This window comes from Macaca thibetana, chromosome 1, assembly GCF_024542745.1.
Source record: "Macaca thibetana thibetana isolate TM-01 chromosome 1, ASM2454274v1, whole genome shotgun sequence".
Lineage (NCBI taxonomy): Eukaryota > Metazoa > Chordata > Mammalia > Primates > Cercopithecidae > Macaca > Macaca thibetana.
In genome coordinates, this window is record NC_065578.1 from 73,936,462 (window position 1) to 73,956,701 (window position 20,240).

The 20,240-nt window shown below is 37.3% G+C and overlaps 1 protein-coding gene and 1 long non-coding RNA gene across 2 annotated transcripts in view; one reads left to right on the forward strand and one right to left on the reverse strand.

Moving 5' to 3' along the window:
* ERICH3 (glutamate rich 3) overlaps positions 1 to 20,240 on the reverse strand; it is a 113,081-nt gene that overhangs the window by 87,895 nt on the left and 4,946 nt on the right. Inside the window, exon 2 of the mRNA XM_050767416.1 lies at positions 769 to 862. Coding sequence (XP_050623373.1) covers positions 769 to 862 — 94 coding nt within the window. The remainder of the gene's footprint in view (positions 1 to 768; positions 863 to 20,240) is intronic.
* The window catches only part of LOC126941172 (uncharacterized), a 40,250-nt gene that overhangs the window by 13,609 nt on the left and 6,401 nt on the right, over positions 1 to 20,240 (forward strand). Inside the window, exons 4-6 of the long non-coding RNA XR_007721138.1 lie at positions 1,078 to 1,222; positions 2,758 to 2,789; positions 17,228 to 17,345. This is a non-coding gene — a long non-coding RNA (uncharacterized LOC126941172). The remainder of the gene's footprint in view (positions 1 to 1,077; positions 1,223 to 2,757; positions 2,790 to 17,227; positions 17,346 to 20,240) is intronic.

Genomic DNA, 20,240 nt, shown 5'->3' on the forward strand with positions numbered 1-20,240 from the left:
CCAGGTCTGTCTGATAACAAAGCCTCAGGAGGAGAAAAGCAAGCTCTCTGAGATCTATCAGCTAGAGTGCCAAGCACAGAAACAACGATTAGAAATGCAATACGTGCTCTTTCAACACCATGGCAACAATAGTTAAGGAAACCCATTGTGTTTTAAGAAGGTAAACAGCTAACACTTTCTATAACCACATCTCTTTCTTTCCATGGAATACCGTAACATTTTAAAAAGGTTTGACATTGTATACATTTAGAGGAATAGAAATTTTGTGGAAAGAACAGTTGTGAAGCTAATGAAATACACTAATATTATCAATAAACCATCACAGGAAATAATTTGCTTTTAAATGTGGGGGAAATGTTGAAATGTACATGTCTTCCACACCATATTCCGTGAATATCAAAAGCAATATTTTTTCCGAAGATGACAGTAAAATCTTCTCTATCTTCAATTCCTAACAGTTTCTAGCTCATACAATGTGTTCAGTAAATATGTGTTGAATGAATGAATAAACAAACAATTGAAATAGGCTGTTGGAAACTCTCAGGGCCTTTTCCTCAATGATTTATAAGTTTTCTTAGCAGTCATTGTGACCTGCCTTCCTATCTTCTCAAACAACCTCAAATACATAAATCAAAACTTTGGAAAGAAAGAAATTTTTCTAAAATGAGGGGAAGTGGAAGATGTCACTCAAAGAGAAAGCCTGAAAAGGTAGGGAATTATTGGACTTCATGAAGCAAGAAGGTTGTTGGAAAGTAAACCAAAACTTACCAGTCCTGATCTTAAGAGATGACGCCTTATCCTTGTATTGTTAAAATACCCAGCCAGGTGTTTATCCATAAGGCTATTATATGCTGCAAGTAACCTAAAATGCAAAAATAAAACCAATAAGGTTTTACAAGGGGTTGTTTGATAACCAAGGCAATTCTTTACTTTCTCCCCAAACAGTGCATAATCATTCACTCATGCAGCCTGCCAGTCATTCATGTATGTATTTAATAAACATGTATTGAGTCCCTACTCTTTTGTAAGTCTCATGATAAGACCTAGAAAATCATCCTGATTTTAATTATTCCACAGACAAGTATGGAAATCACACATCAACAAGTAAAGTGAATGGGGAAAGTCAACAAGAGAAATATGCAAAAAGTCATGGCCGCACAGAGAAGGAGGCCACCAGCTCCAGTTGTCACAAAGGGCTTCACAGAGGACGCCTGATGGGAAAGTAAGGGCTCCTTCAGCAGAGTCTTTAGCCTCTCATGACATACCCTAAACTCTGGTAACTCAAACTTACCTGCTGTCTCTCATGTTCAGAATACAACGTGGTGCCCCAACTGTGAAGGCCCTTCCTTCACCTGCCAGCCAGCAGATAATATCTGTGGTGTATAAGCATCTCTTCTCTTAGGAAACATTCTCTGATATATCCTGGTGTGCTGTGTTGCCTTCCACTCCCGCTCCCCACCTCCTACCCCATAAGACCCTGAGTTACTATCTCATCACATAATATGTAATTGTTTATTTCTTGGTATCCTCTGCTAGATTTGAAGGCTAGGCCAGGATAGAGCATTATTCTTGGTATCCCTACTGATGTTATTTGTCATGTATCAAAATAATAATGTGCTCAGTAAATAAAGATACGATTTTGTTTGGGACTTATTTTTCTTGTTATAAGTTCCTAACTAAATTTAAGCTCAGTATTTTGAAGTGTTAACTTCCTCATATATATCTAGACATTTCCATTAATTTCACATCCAGCATCAAAATAATAATTCATAGATCACTTTTGATTTTTATGGTATTTTAAAAGAGGATAAATTGGTTTGTTGATTATATGCTATACCTTAGTAAATTGTCAATCTAAGTCTGTATGTCAAAGTTGAGCACTATTTTCTGTTTCAACCTATCCTTCATTAATTATTCAGTAACTTAAAAAACATGTACACATATATGTATGTGTACATGGTGCATGCACATACACATTCATACACAGACATACACATAGATGTTGGTATATACAGTAGTTCTCCCTTATCCACAGGGAATACATTCCAAGACCCCCCGTGGATGCCTGAAACCGTGGATAGCACCAAATCCTATGTATACTAGGTTTTTTCAATCTGATATCCAATATGGCTGCTAAGTGACTAAAGGGTGGGTGGCATATACTATGTGTATACCCAGGAAAAACGGATGATTCACATCCTGGGCAGGACGGAGCAGGACAGCATAGGATCTGACAACACTACTCAGAACAGCGTGCAATTTAAAACATAAATTGTTTATTTCTGGAATTTTTCCATTTAATATTTTTGGACTGTGGCTGACCACGGGTAATTGAAACCACTGGAAGTGAAATCACAGATAAGAGGGGGCTACTCTGTGTGTGTGTGTGTATGTGTGTGTGTACATATACACTTATATACAAATATATATATAGAGAGAGAGAGGGAGAGAGAGAGACAGACAGAGATAGACAGAGGCAGAGTCAGGGAGAGGCAGAGAAAGAGAACAAGAAAGCCTAAAGATAGTCCAAACACAAAGCTGTCTTTAAAAAAATGCATACCCTATTACAGGCAACAAAGTTTTACAATCTATACATTTTATGAGCCGCTAATCCTTAATTTATTCTGAGATAAGAGCAGGGACTCATACTGTAGTCAAGTAAATATCATTAGCAACAATTTTATTGAGCAGTTTGTACTCCTTAATTACATGGAGATGATATGGGTGACTTCTTGATGCCTCTTTTCTCCTTAACAGCACATCGCAGGAAAGTTCCATGCTGCCAAACGGTAAGAAAAGTTTAATTTCATCCTCAAAAGAGACTGAAAGCAGTTACAAAGCTTAGAAACCAAGGTGCCACATGAGGGTTGCAGACATATGAACAACTGCAAAAGCCATTATTTCACTAGGTTTATGTAAAAAGACAACCCAAGAGCTTCAGTAAGGCACACAGAAAACCAGCTCCAGATAATGCTTTGAAACCATCTTTTAAATGAACTGTCTTGGTGTCCTATAGTTCATCAAAGGTTTCCTGTCTCCAAAAGGTCAACATTGTATACCTTACCCTTTCTAAATCTCAGAATATCTTTTCAGCTCCTCATTTCAGAAAGGTGAGCAGGTGTCTCTCAGTCCTAACAATCATGATTCCACAGTTCACAGATTCTTAAGATAAATCATTAGAGTTATATAATATATAGTCTTTTGTCTGTTTTTCAGGCTCAAGTTTTTTCTTAAAAATATCAATAGCTTGGGAATAGCTGGGAGTGCTAAAACCCTGATTAAATGAAATGGGGGTCAAAAAGTTGGGATCACATAAGCCTCAACTTCCTTATTGACTGATAAATTAGATCCTAATAACAATTGCTTGGCCAGCTGTGGTAGCACCTAATTTTAATTCTGCTCTCTCAGGCTTCTACTAACAAATGTGTGCATGATGCCTGTCCAGGCTTACAAATTGTCGAGCAGGTCCAATTAGGTTGAAACTTTTTACACATTACCTTTTCCTATTTAGGAATAAATGTGGGTTCTTGCTTCGGATACCATTTGTAAGCAACTCCTTCCACAACTATCATCATATGACTAGTTTGGTAGAACAGCTGAATAATAACCAGCAGGGTCCACCCAGGCTCAGTTATTTCCTTTTCAGACAATGCTGGAATTTTTTAACTGAAACTTTAGATTACTAAATTGTTTGATATCAAGAAATTGCACTAAAGTTAATTATATACAGATTTGGTAAAATGGTCAATGCAAACATTTCCACTGCATACATATACATGTCACCATCTTTCTGACCATCAAGACTCCTTTCCAGGGAGATGGTCAAATGCTGTGTGGGTCAGTGTCAGCCACACTGTGGTCTGGCTGATCCTCTCTGTTCTGGTCCTTTTCATCTGTACTTGACATGGACTTGTAGTCCACCATTGCATTTACCCAACTACAAGAGCTTCACTGACCAACACAAACTCAGGTTGGTGGAGCTTTTCTGAAATTCCACCCTTTCCTCTGCATTCATTGCCACTTATTCCCTTCACTTTTCTTTCTTTTTTTTTTTTTTTTTTTTTTTTTTTCCTTGCTCATGGCATAACCCTGGGCTGAATAAGGTCACCTTGCTCTGGGCTTGGTGATTGTGTTGCAGCTGAACACTCCATTCCTTTTGTATGTTACGCTCTGCATCCAGTGTCAACACTAGACTTCCTGGTCATGCTGCCTCAGGCCTGTGACCCTCCACTGCACCCTGTTCATCGATTCCATTGGTCACAGAAAGCACCAGGTCATTGTGACCATATTACTCGCAGGCCATGTTGTCATGTCAAGACCCACAACTCACTGGCCAGACCAGTCTAACATGTTTGTTTCTTTATGTGATGAACAAGATTATCTACCCATCCCCTGGTCACTAGGTGGGGAAAAACCCACTTCCTGGCTCAATGCACTGGGGAAAACAGTCTCCCAGGAAACACAGCAACCTTGTCTCCATGGTGGTTCCTGTTTCCCTCACTTCAGTGCACATGCCACATCCTTCAGGGCCTGAAGTTTAGAGGAGTCAAAGCTGAGTTAGTGGTGTGCTACCTTCCCAGCTAAGGCCTTTCAGCACTTAACCCTCGGACCCTTGCCTCCCACCATGTAATATACAAATGTGGCTCTGTAGTAAAGTCAGTGATTCCTGACAATCCTTTCTCCTGATCCCAAACTGAGATAGTCTACCATATAAAAATCCCAGCTAAAAGGAAAGGCACTATCATAGTTTTTTTAAATCACAAACGCTTATTGTTTAATGACTAATTTTAGGTTATTCTGTAAGGCATTGGGGACACAGAGATGGCACAGACACTGCACTCGTGGAGCTCCCAATCTAGTGGGGAGATACACATATACATACTGTGTGTACGTGTGTGTGTGTCTGTGTGTGTGTGTGTGAGAGAGAGAGAGAGACAGAGAGAGAGAGAGAGAGAGAGAGAGAGAGAGAGATTTCTTCCTGCATCATAAGCTAATTCATTACCAAGTATCTTCATGTCAGGCCCTGAATCCTGAGCTGGGGAAGGAGTGTAATACCCATATTCCATTTTGCAGATTACAAAGCACTCTCACATACATAGTCTCATCTAGTTGCTTTTAGACTCATGTAATATGAACAATATCTAACTATTACAGCTCTTTTATCTTGCTAAAGTGGAAAAGCTCCAAAACAAGATTACTGCTTAACATGAGTCAGTTTTAGGAAAACCTAAGGCAAGATTTCTTTATGAATCACATTGATAAAGTCATTTCTTCTGGCCTGAAGCACCCTGCAACTCTACCCTCATCTCTTCCTATACTACCCATCTGCACACTGTCTACATTACCTTTGGGGATGAAAAGAGATAGAGAAATTCCAACTCTAGCTTCAGTTCAATTCTGGCTCCACCATTACTGGCTCCATAACTGGGAGCAAGTGATTCTCTGCATCAATTTTTCTACCTTTCAAAAACACTAGTATATGAACACAGTTCAGCCAATTCTTTGTCAATTTATTGTAAGATTGCCTTTTCTCCAATTTCAAATAACATGTTCCTCATTTCCATTTGAAACCTCATTAAAATGACCTTTACCATCCATATTTCCACCAACACTCTCTTTATTATTGTTTATGTATTTTCTAAGAAGATGGAGGTTTTCTCTTGTTTCTGAGTCCACACAAGAATCACCTTTAAAAATCGCCTCATGGCAATCTAGGCTTTTTCTAGCATGCACCTCAGAGCTCTTCCAGCCTCCACCCACTACTTAGTTCTAAAGCCACTTCCACATTTTTAGATATGTGTATCCTACTGTTAGTACCAATTTCTCATAGTCTCTTTGGGGCTGCTCCAACAGAATACCATAGCCTAGGTGGCTTAAACAAACACTATTTTTGGAGGCTGGAAGTCTAAGATCAGGGTACCAACATGTTTGGGTTCTTAAAGAAGACCCTCTCCCTGGTTTACAGAAGACTGTCTTCTCATCGTGTCCTCATATGGCAGAGAATGGAGAGAGAAGCAAGCTCTCTTATGTCTCTTCTTATAAGGGCACCAATCCCTCATGATCTAATTATCTCCCAAAGGCCTCATCTCCAAATACTATCACATTGGGGATTAGGGTTTCAACATATGAATTTTAGGGAGACACAGACATGCAGTCCATACCAGAAGATATGATCATCCACATTGTGTAGATGAGAAAAACAAGCCTTAGTTTAAATCACTTGGCAAAGATCATATAACCTAAGACTTATTCCTGCTAATATGTAACAAATCATAGTGAACACCACTCATCTTGTCTTGCTAATGTGAGGACTGCAGTATGCTAAGTATAATGATGGAAAAATGTGAATAGTGAAATATTCACAGAGAAATATAATCCACCCAATTCTCCGCTACAGAGATAGAAACCATTTAAGTGAAAATTATTATAGACTTATATTAACAAATACATAACTTTCCTTTATAATTTTAGCATAAAAGCAATGTGCTGAAGTCTTAAAATCAGCTAATCTCTTAAATATATATTCCTGCATCATGCTTTGCACTAAAAATTTCCTCAAAAGTATACTTGTTTGAGGAGATATTAAAAATAATTTTGGTTCAACCAGGTTCATTTTATTTAACCCAAATTGTGACTTATTCCATCTAACTAATAAAGTGTTCATTAGTTTCCTATTGCTGCTATAACAAATTACCACATACTAGTAGCTTAAAACAATACAAATCTATTATCTTATAGCTCTGGAGGTCAGAAGACAGAAACGACTCAAATTAAGGTGGCATTCCTTCTGCAGGCTCTAAAGGAGAATTCAGTTATTTTTCCTTTCAATCTTCTGCAGGCTGTCTACATGCCTGCCTACATGCATTGCTAAATGCAGCCATAGCTGGTCAACTGTTTCTCACAATGACATCTCTCAGGTTCTGGCTCTTCTGCCTCCCTCTTCCCCACGTACGCACCTTTGTGATTACATGGGGCCCACCCACATTAATCAAGGATAATTTCCTTATTTTACATCAGATGATTTACAATATTAATTCCATCTGAAACTTTTATTCCTCCTTTTCATGTAAAGTAACAGATCCACATGCTCTGAAGACAAAAATATGAACATCTTTGAGGGCCATTCTTCTGTGTTCTGCAAGGTCTCTCCCATAAGCCTGATGCCAGGAGCAGAAACACTGGACACTGAATGTGATGGTGATTGGACTGTGTCTTAGCCCATTTCATGCTGCTGTAATGGAATACCACAGACTGGGTAATTTATTAAAAAATAGAAATTTATTTCTCACAGTACTGGAGGCTGAGAAGTTCAAGATCAAGGTGCCATCATCTGGTGAGGGCCTTCTCCCTTCTCGCTGTGTCATTGTAAGGTTCCCCAGTTCCTTCAGTTTTTTTCTGTATCATGACTAAAAGTCAGAGTGCGTTGACTGCTTTATGAACCAGCCAGCTGTAGGTTTTGCCCAGCAGACCTGAACCCAAACTGAGGCGTTGAACATTCTCAGGCACTGAAAAAGTTATCTGGGTTTGCTGGAAAGAAACTGGCCCGGACTGTGAACCAAATTTCCTCAAATTTCATATAATCTCCATACCCTGGCCCCCTCACCGTGGGCATGCCTAGATAGCACATCCCTTTTCTCTCACTATTCATTGTGATAATATGCTGCTGCACTCTCCATCTAGGTTCCCTTAATAAATGCTTTGGACTGATCACCTTGGCCTTTAGTGTTTCTTTCTTTGGAATCCCAACTGGCCCCATCACAGGATGGTTTGAGGCCCTCCCTTGTGGGAATTCCCCTACCACCACTTTTGAAACAACCCCATCACAAAATAGTCATCACATGGCAGAAGGTGGAAGGGCAAGAGAGCACACCCATTCCCATGATTTGATTTTGATTCCCATGATTTGCCCTTCACTTGAGGTCCAATTCTAATTCTACCCCTTATAAGATACATGACCCTTGATAGTTCAATCTTCTTGACCTAGCCACTATCCATCAAGTAAAATGCTCGCACTACTCCCTGTAGGGAACATCTCAGTTTACTTGTCTAGAAATATATTTGCTTAAAGCTTCATCATTTTTGGAATATAGAAATTCACATACGGAAATACCCACATAGAATCTGGCAAACTGCCTCATTTTACATTCAGGAAGCTGAGGTTCTAAAAGTAGGTATGGTTCCTCAATAAATCAATAAAGAACATGCCAAAATGTCACAGGAGTTCCCTTAAAATTGTACCTATCTCTTTCCTAGGGTTCTTGTCTTACCACATTCCACCAGAATTTCTTTCACCCATGTTTAATCACTTTCTTCAGACTCATGTAAGATTCTCTTCCTGTACACCCTCCTACAAGGTGTTGCATGGAGCCATGCACACAGTAAACTGTCACAAACTCAGCCAAGATTTGTTGAGTAAATGTACAAATAAGTTAATGGAAACAAAGCATATTGGTCCAATTTCTTGACATATATCCTTTTATAAAATCCACATGTGAGGATAATCACCTTTCTTTTCTGCTTCTGGACAATAAATGGAAGTAGTCTATGGGAAAAGCATGTTTTATGTATTTTGGCTTTTTTAAATGCAGCATTGTCCACGTGAGTGATCATACTAACAATTTGTTTTTGTCATTTGTTTTTGTTCTTGTGTTTGACAAAATGGTGCCTTTGTGGCATGCTGCATATTTCATTAGAATAAAATATAGTTCCCAGGGAGGCAGAAAAAAATATATCCTTTTGAAGAAACTTGATGAAGGACAAATATAGAACAATTGACATGAGGGTCAATTATTTTATATTCCTATATAAGAAAACTCTTTGCCAGCTACAATTACACCAAGAGTCTCTATAGCCTGTCACTTTATAGGGGGTGATTAAACTGATATCATATAAATGATTTTATATTACATTCTTCATTCTTTTTTATTTGCATCCAAACCTGCCAGATCTCAGCAATTATGCTAAATATTGATTTACAATTTTTCTCAGCTTATTCTAACAATGAAGCCAGATGAGAACCATAATATTATTTTATTTATAGCCTTAATATGATGGTTTGAAGTGACTAGTAAAACAAGACTGGTCTCCAACTGTGCTGACTGCTGGTAAGATAATTTTGCAGTGTTCACAGACGAGGCAATAGGGAAGCAGTGAATGGGAGTCAGTAGGCCTGAGACACATTAAGTTTGACCAGTTGCATATGAGACACGGTATATGCTTTCAGATACCATGAATTCTTCTCTTTATAATGTTACATCTTTGAACAGAAAAAAATTGCAGCAGCTTGAAAAATATGCATTAATAGAAAAATAGTATCTAAACTAAGGGAGATAATGAGGCTGTTCAGAGGAAAGATGACCAGGATGGAAAGTTCTGCAAACTAAGAATTTTTATCACTAGCATTTATTTGGTACTTTCTTAAATTTTTGTAGTGCATAAACTATATAACATACACAATCTTGTGAATTAGTATTATCTTCCCTCTTCATAGATGAGTAAACAGATGTAGAGTGGGTAGATAACTAGTCCATAACTAGTTAAAAGCAGATCCAGGATTCAAACCAGGATTCTAAACCATGGTTTAGAATCATAGAAGAAGTGCAGTAAGACGACTTGGGAGAAGGGGGATGATTTAAACAATCAGGAAGAAAATGAAGTCTGAGCCAGTAGAAGGGAACTGAATAAGTGCCTTGCAATTTGAGGGGCAGGTGCGGGAACTTACAAGAGGATTGCTCCAGGAAGAGGGATTACCATATGCAAAGGTCCAGGGATAAGACAGCGCTATGGTGCCTATCTTTATACTGTCCTCCTGCTAGAAGCACCTCCTGCTACTGTCTCCACCCCTGTTGCACAGGTGCATGTGTGTGTCTGTGTGTGTGTGTGTGTGTGTGCGCCTGTGCACACACATGCACAGTTCCAAAACCCCCCTTGGAAAAACAGAAGACACCCACCGTCTTTTAAAGCCCAGAGGGTAAAACTGAGAGGAGGGTAGTCAGTCAGCATGCCTGCTGCCAGACACAAAGGAGATTAGAAGAGTTATTTTGTGCAACAAACCCAAAGTGCTTATTATGTGCCTGGCCTCGCACTATTCCAAGGTTACAAAGCTGCATAAGCACAGTCCCTGCCCTGAAGGGACAATCCAACCAATGAAAGAATGGCAGTGCAGTATGATGTGCTACAATCACAACAGCAACTGTTTATTGTGTTCAGCATGCACAATCTCATTTAATCTGTAAAACATCCTATATATCAGATTATTATCCCATTTCACAAATAAGTAAATTATACTCATACAAGAAGGGTATCCAAGAAGAACTGAAATCTGAACTGGGTCCTAAATGACAAGTCAAGTTTTGAGGGAAGAAGTAAAACCTGGGTGGGTAATTACGGGGACAGAAGTACTAACTGGACTCATTCTAAGAAGTAGGGAAATCATACACAAAGTCCCAGAGAGAGAGAGAGATCACAAGTTTCTGTCACCCAAATAGGAATTGGTTGATTATTTATGCTATGGCTTGGCTATGTCCCCACCCAAATCTCATCTTGAATTGTAGTTCCCATAATCCCCATGTGTCATGGGAGGGACCTGGTGGGAGATAATTTAATCATGGGGTTACCCTCATGCTACTCGTGCTATTCTTGTGATAGTGAGTGAATTCTCATGAGATCTGATGGCTTTATAAGGGGCTTCCCCTTTTGCTCGGCACTTCTCTTTCCTGCCACCATGTGAGGAAGGACATGTTTGCTTCCCCTTCCACCATGATTGCAAGTTTCCTGAGACCTTACCAGGAACCTCTTTAAACTTCTTTCCTTTGTAAATTACCCAGTCTAAGGTAGTTCTTTATAGTAGTGTGAGAACAGACTAATACAATTTAACATAAAATTAGTATAATAAAAGGGAATTTAGTTTACATTATTATTAAATTATAAATTGTTGATTAAGGCAGTTACCATTGTGTGTCAAATATACTTTACAGGGCTATGTTGGCTAGGAAATGTGATCACTCTTTATTTATATTTGATCTTGGAACACAGTCTCTTATAGATACGAATAGCCTACTTAAACTCTTTACCATCCATTGATTATAAGATGGCTCAATATATATGTGTGCACACATTCAGACACAGAAGTGTGTGTATATATATACACACACACACACACACACACACACTTTTACACATGTATGTATCATTTTCAGTTACTTTCTAGTCTTTGGGTATTTCCACAAATGCTTATGAATGGTACCTAGTGTCTGTCAATGATTTCAACTAGTTTTCTGTGATGCAAGTCATAGGGTCTGCTTATCTGAAGCAAACTTGGCAAATATAAAGAAAACTCTCACATATGCTTTTCAATGTTAATAGTACAATTTTAATGTACAATGGGAAAATGTTTAGAAATGATCCCACAGAGTGAGGTACTATGAGAAAGAATAAAAGAAGAAGAAGAAGAAGGAAATGAAAAACCAAAACAGAAAAGCCAGACACCAAAGAGAACAAATCAATAAATTTACTATGTGTGTTGAGAAGGAAAACATAATCAACCATGTTAAAAGCTTCTTAAGTGCCCTAAAATGTAATTCTTATGCGCAGTAGTAAGATTTAAAATGGTAATGACATGTGGGCAAAGGTTAAAGAGGTTGACTAACTTTTAAATACTCAACCATTTAAAAATAATACCCCTAAGATTTTCACCAGTCTTTCTACCATTTGTCAATGTCAAAGCAATGATGCAGTTTCATGAGTTTGTCTTGAATTCTCAAATTTGATAAAAAGAGCAAGTGTACTCGAGAGGTACAAATACTCTGAGTCATTGCTTCCATTTTTATTAAAATTCTCAGTTGTTCAGAGCATGATTTCCTTAAAGGAGCAACCTCATTTTGAGGGGTCATGAATTGGTAGGTCAATATTAATTTTCTTTGTAAAGATTCATGAATCTAAGAACAGGTTGTCATTTAAAAGAAATTAGTTTAATTGAACAAGAAAGTGAATTATTGACTGGGAACATCTTCTCTATGCTCCCTTCCAATTAGCTTGGGACATGTCTGCTTATTTTGAACTGTGTATTTTATTTATTTGGGGTTTATGTCCATTAAGAATTAAATCCTAAAGACTTAAGCAACTTATGCTTTACACAAAGATCAAAATAAATACACAATAGCTGCCATTCACTGAGTTCCCATTATGTGTCGATATTTATTAGCTCCATATTTTTGAAGGAGGATAATGAGATGCAGAAATTAACTCTCCTGAGTTTACATAAGGCATAACTGGAATTTAAAGCTACATCCTTCTGACTCCAAAAATAAATCCTCTTCTGAAATAGCATGTTTATTTCATAGTTTTTTGCATTGGACATTGATGTTTTCTCTTTGGAATATCAGTCCTTTTAATTTAGAGGAAGAGAAAAAAAATAGGAAAGATGAGTTTCAGACAGTTGGAATTGTATTCATTCCTTCTTTGAAGTGTTCCCATTTTTTGCCCACACTTCTGACTACAGTTTCTGAATATCTCTGTCTTTTAACCACTGTGCCTGGGCTCTCCTTCTCCCTGTCACAGCATTCTCAAGTTTGATTTCTGCTCCATGCTCTTGCATGTGGCCCTGAAACATCAGACTTTCCATTAATTTTTCTGAGCCAATCTCCTCACCAAGGACTGAAATCTCAATATTCCTCTTCACACACTGTAGCCTGAGGCCAGCCTCACCCACTCCCTAAGGTTTTGTTCTGGAAGATTCCAGCATGAGTTGAAGTTCCATATCTCCAGCTTGACTGAAAGGAAAGAAGAACTATGGGAAAGAAGATTTTAAAAGTCATAATCTTACATAAATCCCTATGAATTGTGGTGAAATATTCATTTGTTACAGTTGCAGAGATATTGCCAACTGTTGACTTCAACAGAAAAAAAATGTTCAAACCCATTTTTATAAAGGCTTAGGAGATGATCAGAAATAAATCTGAAATTAATTTATGACTTAAAATTGAAGGCAAATATCATTTTGTTAAAAAAAGAAAAATCCTAATCTGTTATGTACAGTTAATGTTCTACTCAAGGTTCCAAAAACTAAGCAAGACACAAGTAGAACTTAAAAACAAAAGTTAATTAGAGGTATTAACTTCTCCTTACAGGCCAGCTTTCACATGGTTTTATAGCATCCTTGCCTGCTTCTAAGAACATGTCACCTGAATAAACAAGTAATGCTGCTGTCTCTTCTCACTTATTCAAAGTCACAATAGACTACTGCAGTGATGACTGAAATTACACCAAGTTTTTAAAGAGTGCTTTTTACTATTTAAAAATGTTTCCCAACCAGGCATAGTGGCTCATGCCTGTAATCCCAGCTATTTGGGAGGCTAAGGTGGGATAATTGCTTGAGCTCAGGAGTTTGAGACCAGCCTAGGAAACATGGTGAGATCACATCTCTAAAAAAGTTAAAAATGTTTCCAGATAGATCATTTTATGTCTTTCCCGTCCTTCAACATTCTTTCCCCAAATTAATCTCCCCAGGATGCCTTCTCCAATTAACCCAACTCTGCATCTAGCTCAGGACTTAGGTGGAAGTTGTTCTATAGAAGTCTGTGCCTACTTACGTACCATCAGTATTATAAGCTACCAGACACCAAGCAAACATATTGACATATACTATGTGTCAGGCCCTGTGGTAAATGTACTACAGCATCTAATTTAACCCTAACAACAACTACAAAGCAGATATAAATCCCACAAGGATGGAAAAAAAAAAAACAAGAAACAGAGAGATTACAAAATTTGCTTAGGGTCACACAACAACTACCTGGCAAATATGACAATCTAATACTCAACTGAAGTCCAGTAGCAGACAGCCAGTCACTAAAGCTTTGTAGTGGACATGGTTGACTGGCTATAAAAAGCCATTCCCAAACTTGTCTTCCTTGCCCATCTCCCATAGTAGAAGTTAGAGAAGTCAAATACACCCTTTCCTACTCTCTGTTATAGCAAAGCATGTCCATTGTTGCAGTTATGGTCCATGAGATATAAGGAAAAGTCTACTGGAAGGGTTCTAAAAATGGTATCCTTCCTGATTTTTGTTAAAAGAAATCTTTTTACCCATCTTTTTCCTTTTGGTTTGGAGTGGTTTGATAAGAATATAATGACTGAATCTAGGGTCGTCATCTTGCTAACATAGAAAAAAATAAAAAAATGTTGCAGAGATAAGACCCCAAGTCCCGATATTACTAAAAAATATAATCACCTACCTGTAGGACTACTTGTAAAATAAATAATAACTTTTATTATGATTTAAGCCACTAGTAGTTTGGCTTTCTGTTACTTGCAGCTGTAAGTATTCCTAAGGTCACTAAAGTCAGAGACATATGGTAGGAATTATTGAGCTAAGTTTGGAGCATAGTCCTGGGGTACAGTGAGAACCCAAAGATGTAGAGAGGTATGGTCTCCACCCCATGGAGTTTGCAATTTACATGGGAGATATAAAAACTACTCAAATGCTACAAGGAAAGTATCTGTGTGGTACTTGTTGGTATAACTTCAAAGACAAAATAGTCTTAGAAGCAGCTCTTTAAGTAGTACAGCTTTATCAGTATAGTTTTATAAACAGAATAATCAACTTAAATAATCCACAGGAATATAACAAAAATGCAAACTATAATTATTTATGGATGTAGAAGTTCAAATGATTTTGATTTTCCTCATGGTACTTTACTCAAAGTAAAAAATTTTCAAAATACAATAAATACAAAGAGGAAGATTAAAAAAAACACACACACACACTTGTATCCCTAGTACCCAGAGAGTTGAAGTTCCTTCTAACTCTATTATTATAATTTACAGCAGATTATTGTATTTCAATCTAAACAACAGAAACAATATTATTGTAAATATCTCGGAGCAAGCTATGAAGAGAAACAGCTTCTTTGTATGACAGCCAAATAATATTCACAAATATAAAATATTACAATCCGTGGCATATAGAGAATGCCAAATTAACTGCTACTATAAAACACTATGATTCAATTCAATTTAAAATCCTTAGTTTTTAATGCTGTTTCATAACTACTATGTGCAATTTATATTGTCTGTTTAGTTTCCTGCTGTTTCTTTCCTTGCTTCAATATTTTGCCCTAAGAATTTTCATTAATTTGTAAATGTTTATGACTATTATAGAAAAATAATAACAGTCACATAAAAATGGATCACCAGCTTAAAATGTTCAATTTTCTATCTCAACCAGCATCAGGCACTGAGAGGTAGGGAGTAATTTGATTACTAATCAGACTTAACAGTTCAACACTTACCTGTAGAGATCATTGATTTATTATCTTAATTATTTCTCCTCACTAAGCTTTTACTCATATTTTTTGTTAGCTTTGACTTTTATCTCCCTTTTGAACTTTTGGCTTCAGATCTCTATTCTCTATGTTATAGACTTAATGTCTGTATCACCCCAAAATTCATATGTTGAAATCCTAACTCACAATGTGATGCTATTAGGAGATGGGGCCTTTAGGAGTCAATTAAGTGAAGGTAGGACCCTCATGAACAGAATTAGTGCATTAAAAAAAGAGACCTCAGCCCTCAGTCATCCTGGCTAACATGGTGAAACCCCATCTCTGCTAAACATACAAAAAACTAGCCGGGCGAGGTGGCGGGCGCCTGTACTCCCAGCTGCTCGGAGGCTAAGGCGAGAGAATGGCGTGAATCCAGGAGGCGGAGCTTGCAGTGAGCAGAGATCGCGCTACTGCACTCCAGCCTGGGCGATAGAGCGAGACTCCGTCTCAAAAAAAAAAAAAAAAAAAAAAAAAAAAAAAAGACCTCAGAAAGTCTCTCACCCCTTCTGCCATGTGAAGGCCCAGCAAGAAGATGGCCCTCTGTGAACCAGAGAGTAGGCCCTCACCGGACCCTGCAAATGTCTCTTGGGCTCCCCAACCTCCAAAGCTATGAGAAATAAATTTCTATTGTTTATAAACCACTCAGTCTATGGTATTCTATTTTAAGGGCCCAAATTGACTATGACCCCCATATGTTATCAATCAGTCAATCAACCAATCATTTATTTTAAATGATTTTGCATTTCTCATAAAAAACACTTTCAGCCTTTGCAGAGCCAAGTAATGAGGAGCATCAGCAGCTGCAAACAGGTTGCATAAGTTTGGTAGGGCTGCCGTAACAAGGCATCAGGTAGCTCAAACAAGAAAAAATTATTTTCTCATAGTTCTGGAGGCTAGAAATCTGATATCAAGTTGTGAGCAGAGTTGGTTTCTTCTGAGGGCCATGAGAGAAGAGTCTGTTTCAGGTCTCTCTTTTTGGTTTGCAGATGGCTGTGTTTGTGAGCATATCTTTGTCCTAATCTCCTCTTTTGAAGACAACAGTTACATTGGATTAGGGTCCACACATTGGCCTGATTTAACCTTAATTATCTCTTTAAAACTCTGTCTCCAATACAGTCACATTCTGAGGAACTGAGGGTTAGGACTTCAACATTTACATTACAAGGGGAGGGGTGGCAGACAGAGGGGAGGGTGGCACAATTGAGTCCATGACACAGAAATAACCAGAAAGGTGACCAACTTAATTATGTATCATGGATTTAGACAGAAGAAATAAGGGACATCTTTTCTGAGTACATGAAAACCCAAAATACCATACCTTGATTCTGAATTATCCGTGCTGGCAAACAGAAAAAGATCACTGATGACCATCAAAAAAAAGGGCATAGATACCTTCTACATCCCAGAACATTCATGTAGATAGCTCAGAAGAAAGAGAAGAGGATAATGAGGATCTCTAAGAGAGTCCCCAGAGCATGGGGAAACCATGCTTTCACTATCAGAAAAAAACTGCACTTCACAGTAACTTGCTCATTGACCAAAAAAGTTAACCATACAAAAGAGACAAGGGGACAAAGACAGCAAGAGTGAGTAGACCCACAAGAGAATAAGAAATTATTAAAGAATCCAGATCTATATGAAATCTATATATCTACACTCTTCAATGTTCTTCACTTTTAAAGTATGCTTCTTGTGGCTCACTATGAAAGCAATGATTTTACAATTGTCAAAAAATTTTTAATCCTAATACTGAAAGAGCCTCAGTAAGGTATGATTTTTCAAGCTGTGCTATTCAACTTGTCACATCTTTTTCTCCTTCCTCCAGAAAAACATTAATCCAAAAAGGCAAGCTCTCAGGTGAATTACTTTAATCTGAGTATATTTCCTAATACAACAATTTGCAGCAATGATGTTGTCAATGAAGAATGTGTTTCCTTACTGGGACTTGTGCAAGAAGAGAGTGATTTAGAGCTTATGGCCAGTGAAAGAACAAAATGACTTCTGCTCTGCTGGAACCCAGAGGTATGGTGAATCCTATCTTGTGTTTGGGTCAACTTTTTAGTTAGCACAATATGCAAATTTACTACCTAGTTTTAAAAAAAAAAAAAATCTATCCTTGAAAATCACTTATTTAACCCATGAAGTACAATACACATGATTGTGTGTTCAATGTACTATTCAGCAATTTTTGTATGCTTAAGTTTTAGAACCATGGATCTAAGCCAAAGAAATAAACAAAGGAAACATCAAAATGCAGTGTCTACATACTCAAATAATTCTCTCTTGAATATGTAGACATTGTAGAAGTAGGGCACTGCGCAAGTCTTCCTATTCAATATAATCAGGACTAGTAGCTGGTCAGTTAAACAAAAAGTAAAATTAATGAAATAACTGTATATGAATACGTTTACCTTAATTTTTTTAAATAAAAGCATAAATATATATCTATTAACTATTTTTTGTGATGCCAAGGTCTTTATTTTGTCTATGACTCAGTTGATTTTCCTCTATCCTTTTTTTTATATGAATCATAAACATAATATATCATTTAGGATTTCCAGTTTAGAAAAAGGTGACAAAGACACTTACAAACTAATGTGAATGTTTAATCTTAGATTTTCTTTTTTTGTAAATTTTATCCCCACCTAATTTGATAGATTTATTTAAACTGATTGACATGTATGGAGTCATTCCATAACATAACACTATTCTCAACTATTTGTGTGGGGAAATGAGTAAGCCATAGCAGGGAAAAGTCCAGTAATTCAGTCTGCACACCACTTCTCTTGGTCTGTACCAAAATGAATAACTACAGGTTAAATTATTTCAGTACTACCTTCAGTGGCTAAAGTTTAAATTGAAAGTGATAGCACTGGAAATTAAAAACCTCAAAAATGATTAAACTTTACCTCAGATTCAGAATATTTGGGGCTGATTTTTTAATTCAGAATTGAATCAGAAATTTTGTTTTCCCATCTCTCTGAAAACCTTATATGGATTTATGAATAATCAAAATAAGTTGGGCAAATCTCCACCTATCCTCCTAGTTAGAGATGGTTTTTCTCAGCAGAGACTGAGTGAAACCCAAAGATTTTCCTGGGGGAACTTGGGTAAGGATAGTTGATATACTTTGGCTCTGTGTCCCCACCCAAATCTCTTCTCGAATTTTAATCCCCACATGTTGAGGGAGGGACCTGGTAGGAGGTGATTGGATTATGGAAGCGCTTTCCCCCATGCTGTTCTTGTGATAGTGAGGGAGTTCTCATGAGATCTGATGGTTTAAAAGTATGGCACTTCCCCTTCACTTGCTTTCTCTTCTGCCGCAATGTAAGACGTTCCTTGCTTCCCCTTCGCCTTTCACCATGATTGTAAGTTTCCTGAGACCTCTCCAGCTGTACAGAACTATGAGTCAATTAAACCTTTTTTCTTTATAAATTACCCAGTGTCAGGTAGTATGTTTATAGCAGTGTAAAAACGGGCCAATACAATTGTTTTAAGGGAACCAGTTTCTATTGCTCAAGTTTACTTTGTACCCCTCTAAAATTGATCTTCCTGAAAAATGCACTTCCAGTCATGTTGATTTCCACCTACTTTGTTGTAATTATCTTTGTATTTTCCAGCAGAAAGACACATCTCTCTTCATCTGGTGGTCTTATTAGGTAGTGCTTTGAGCTTAGAAAAACACCTGAGAAACAGACAATTTGAAGTATTGCACAGGTATTAATACAACAAATGACTTTCATGACTGGGCAACAAATCTAATTGCAATTCAAACACTGTAGTTTCCAATCCTTAGCTTTCAGTTCAGTTGAAGAAGGACCTAATTGAGCTGTCATTTGAAAGATCATCAAAAACATTTTTTGTGTGTGATCACTATGTGATATTTGGCTTATAACTCTGAAGGAATTCAAAGAATTAAGTGACATTGCCATAATAGACCCCTTTCCATTCCCGTCTACTTACATAAACATGTTTGTTAAAGGAGTAAGAGAATAAAAGATATCGATATATATTTTTAAAAGAGCAGAATCTATAACATGAAATGCTTTACAGAGGAAGCCACAACAAATGAGCCTATTCAATTCACCTCATTTAAGCACAATCAATTTACTCCTTAATTTGTTAATATTTAACGGGAGGGTGAATAGAAACTACCAAAGTTGAATTTAAATATTCAATGACTTAAAGTCTGAAATTCTGTGTAAAAGAGATGATTTTGGTGGTGCAAGTGGGTAACAAACAGACTAGGATGTTACTGTAGCTATCCAAAGTACATCCTAGTTTGGTAACTCAGAAGGCAAGAAACGTATGTTACTTAAGAATGCAATGGACATTTCTGTAGTAAATAATGTGGTGGGTTTATCATTGTTGTCCCTCCTGGATACACATACTATGTAAAATTGACAACTTGACCTAACAGTGGTTTTTAATCTGCCTTTGATGAAAAAACGACTAAGTTATCAGGTAGTACTAAGGATGTATTAATTCTTTCTTTACCAGTCTTCAGTGTACTCTGTCATTACAGAAACACTTCTTTACATTAAAAAGGTATAAACTAATAAGTCTAAACTAACAAAAAATGCTTCTAAACCTTTCAACAGTCTTTCAAAACATATGTCTTCTGCTTTTTTTCTTGTCATGATCTATAATGCTTCTCATTCGTCCTTCCTCAAAGAAAATTTACAGATGAGTGTGACTATCTCTATTTAGAGCCAAGTGTATCTTTCACACAGAAAGCCAACTTCACATGAATTCAATGATCCTTTGAAGGAGCCAGAAGAGCCATATCATTTTATCCTCATGCATGACTGAGGGACATAAAATCCCCATTCCACCTCTAGAACTCATGCACAATCCACAAACACACACACAAATAGCAACATGAGTGAGATTTAGCAAACTAGAGGGACAATCAAT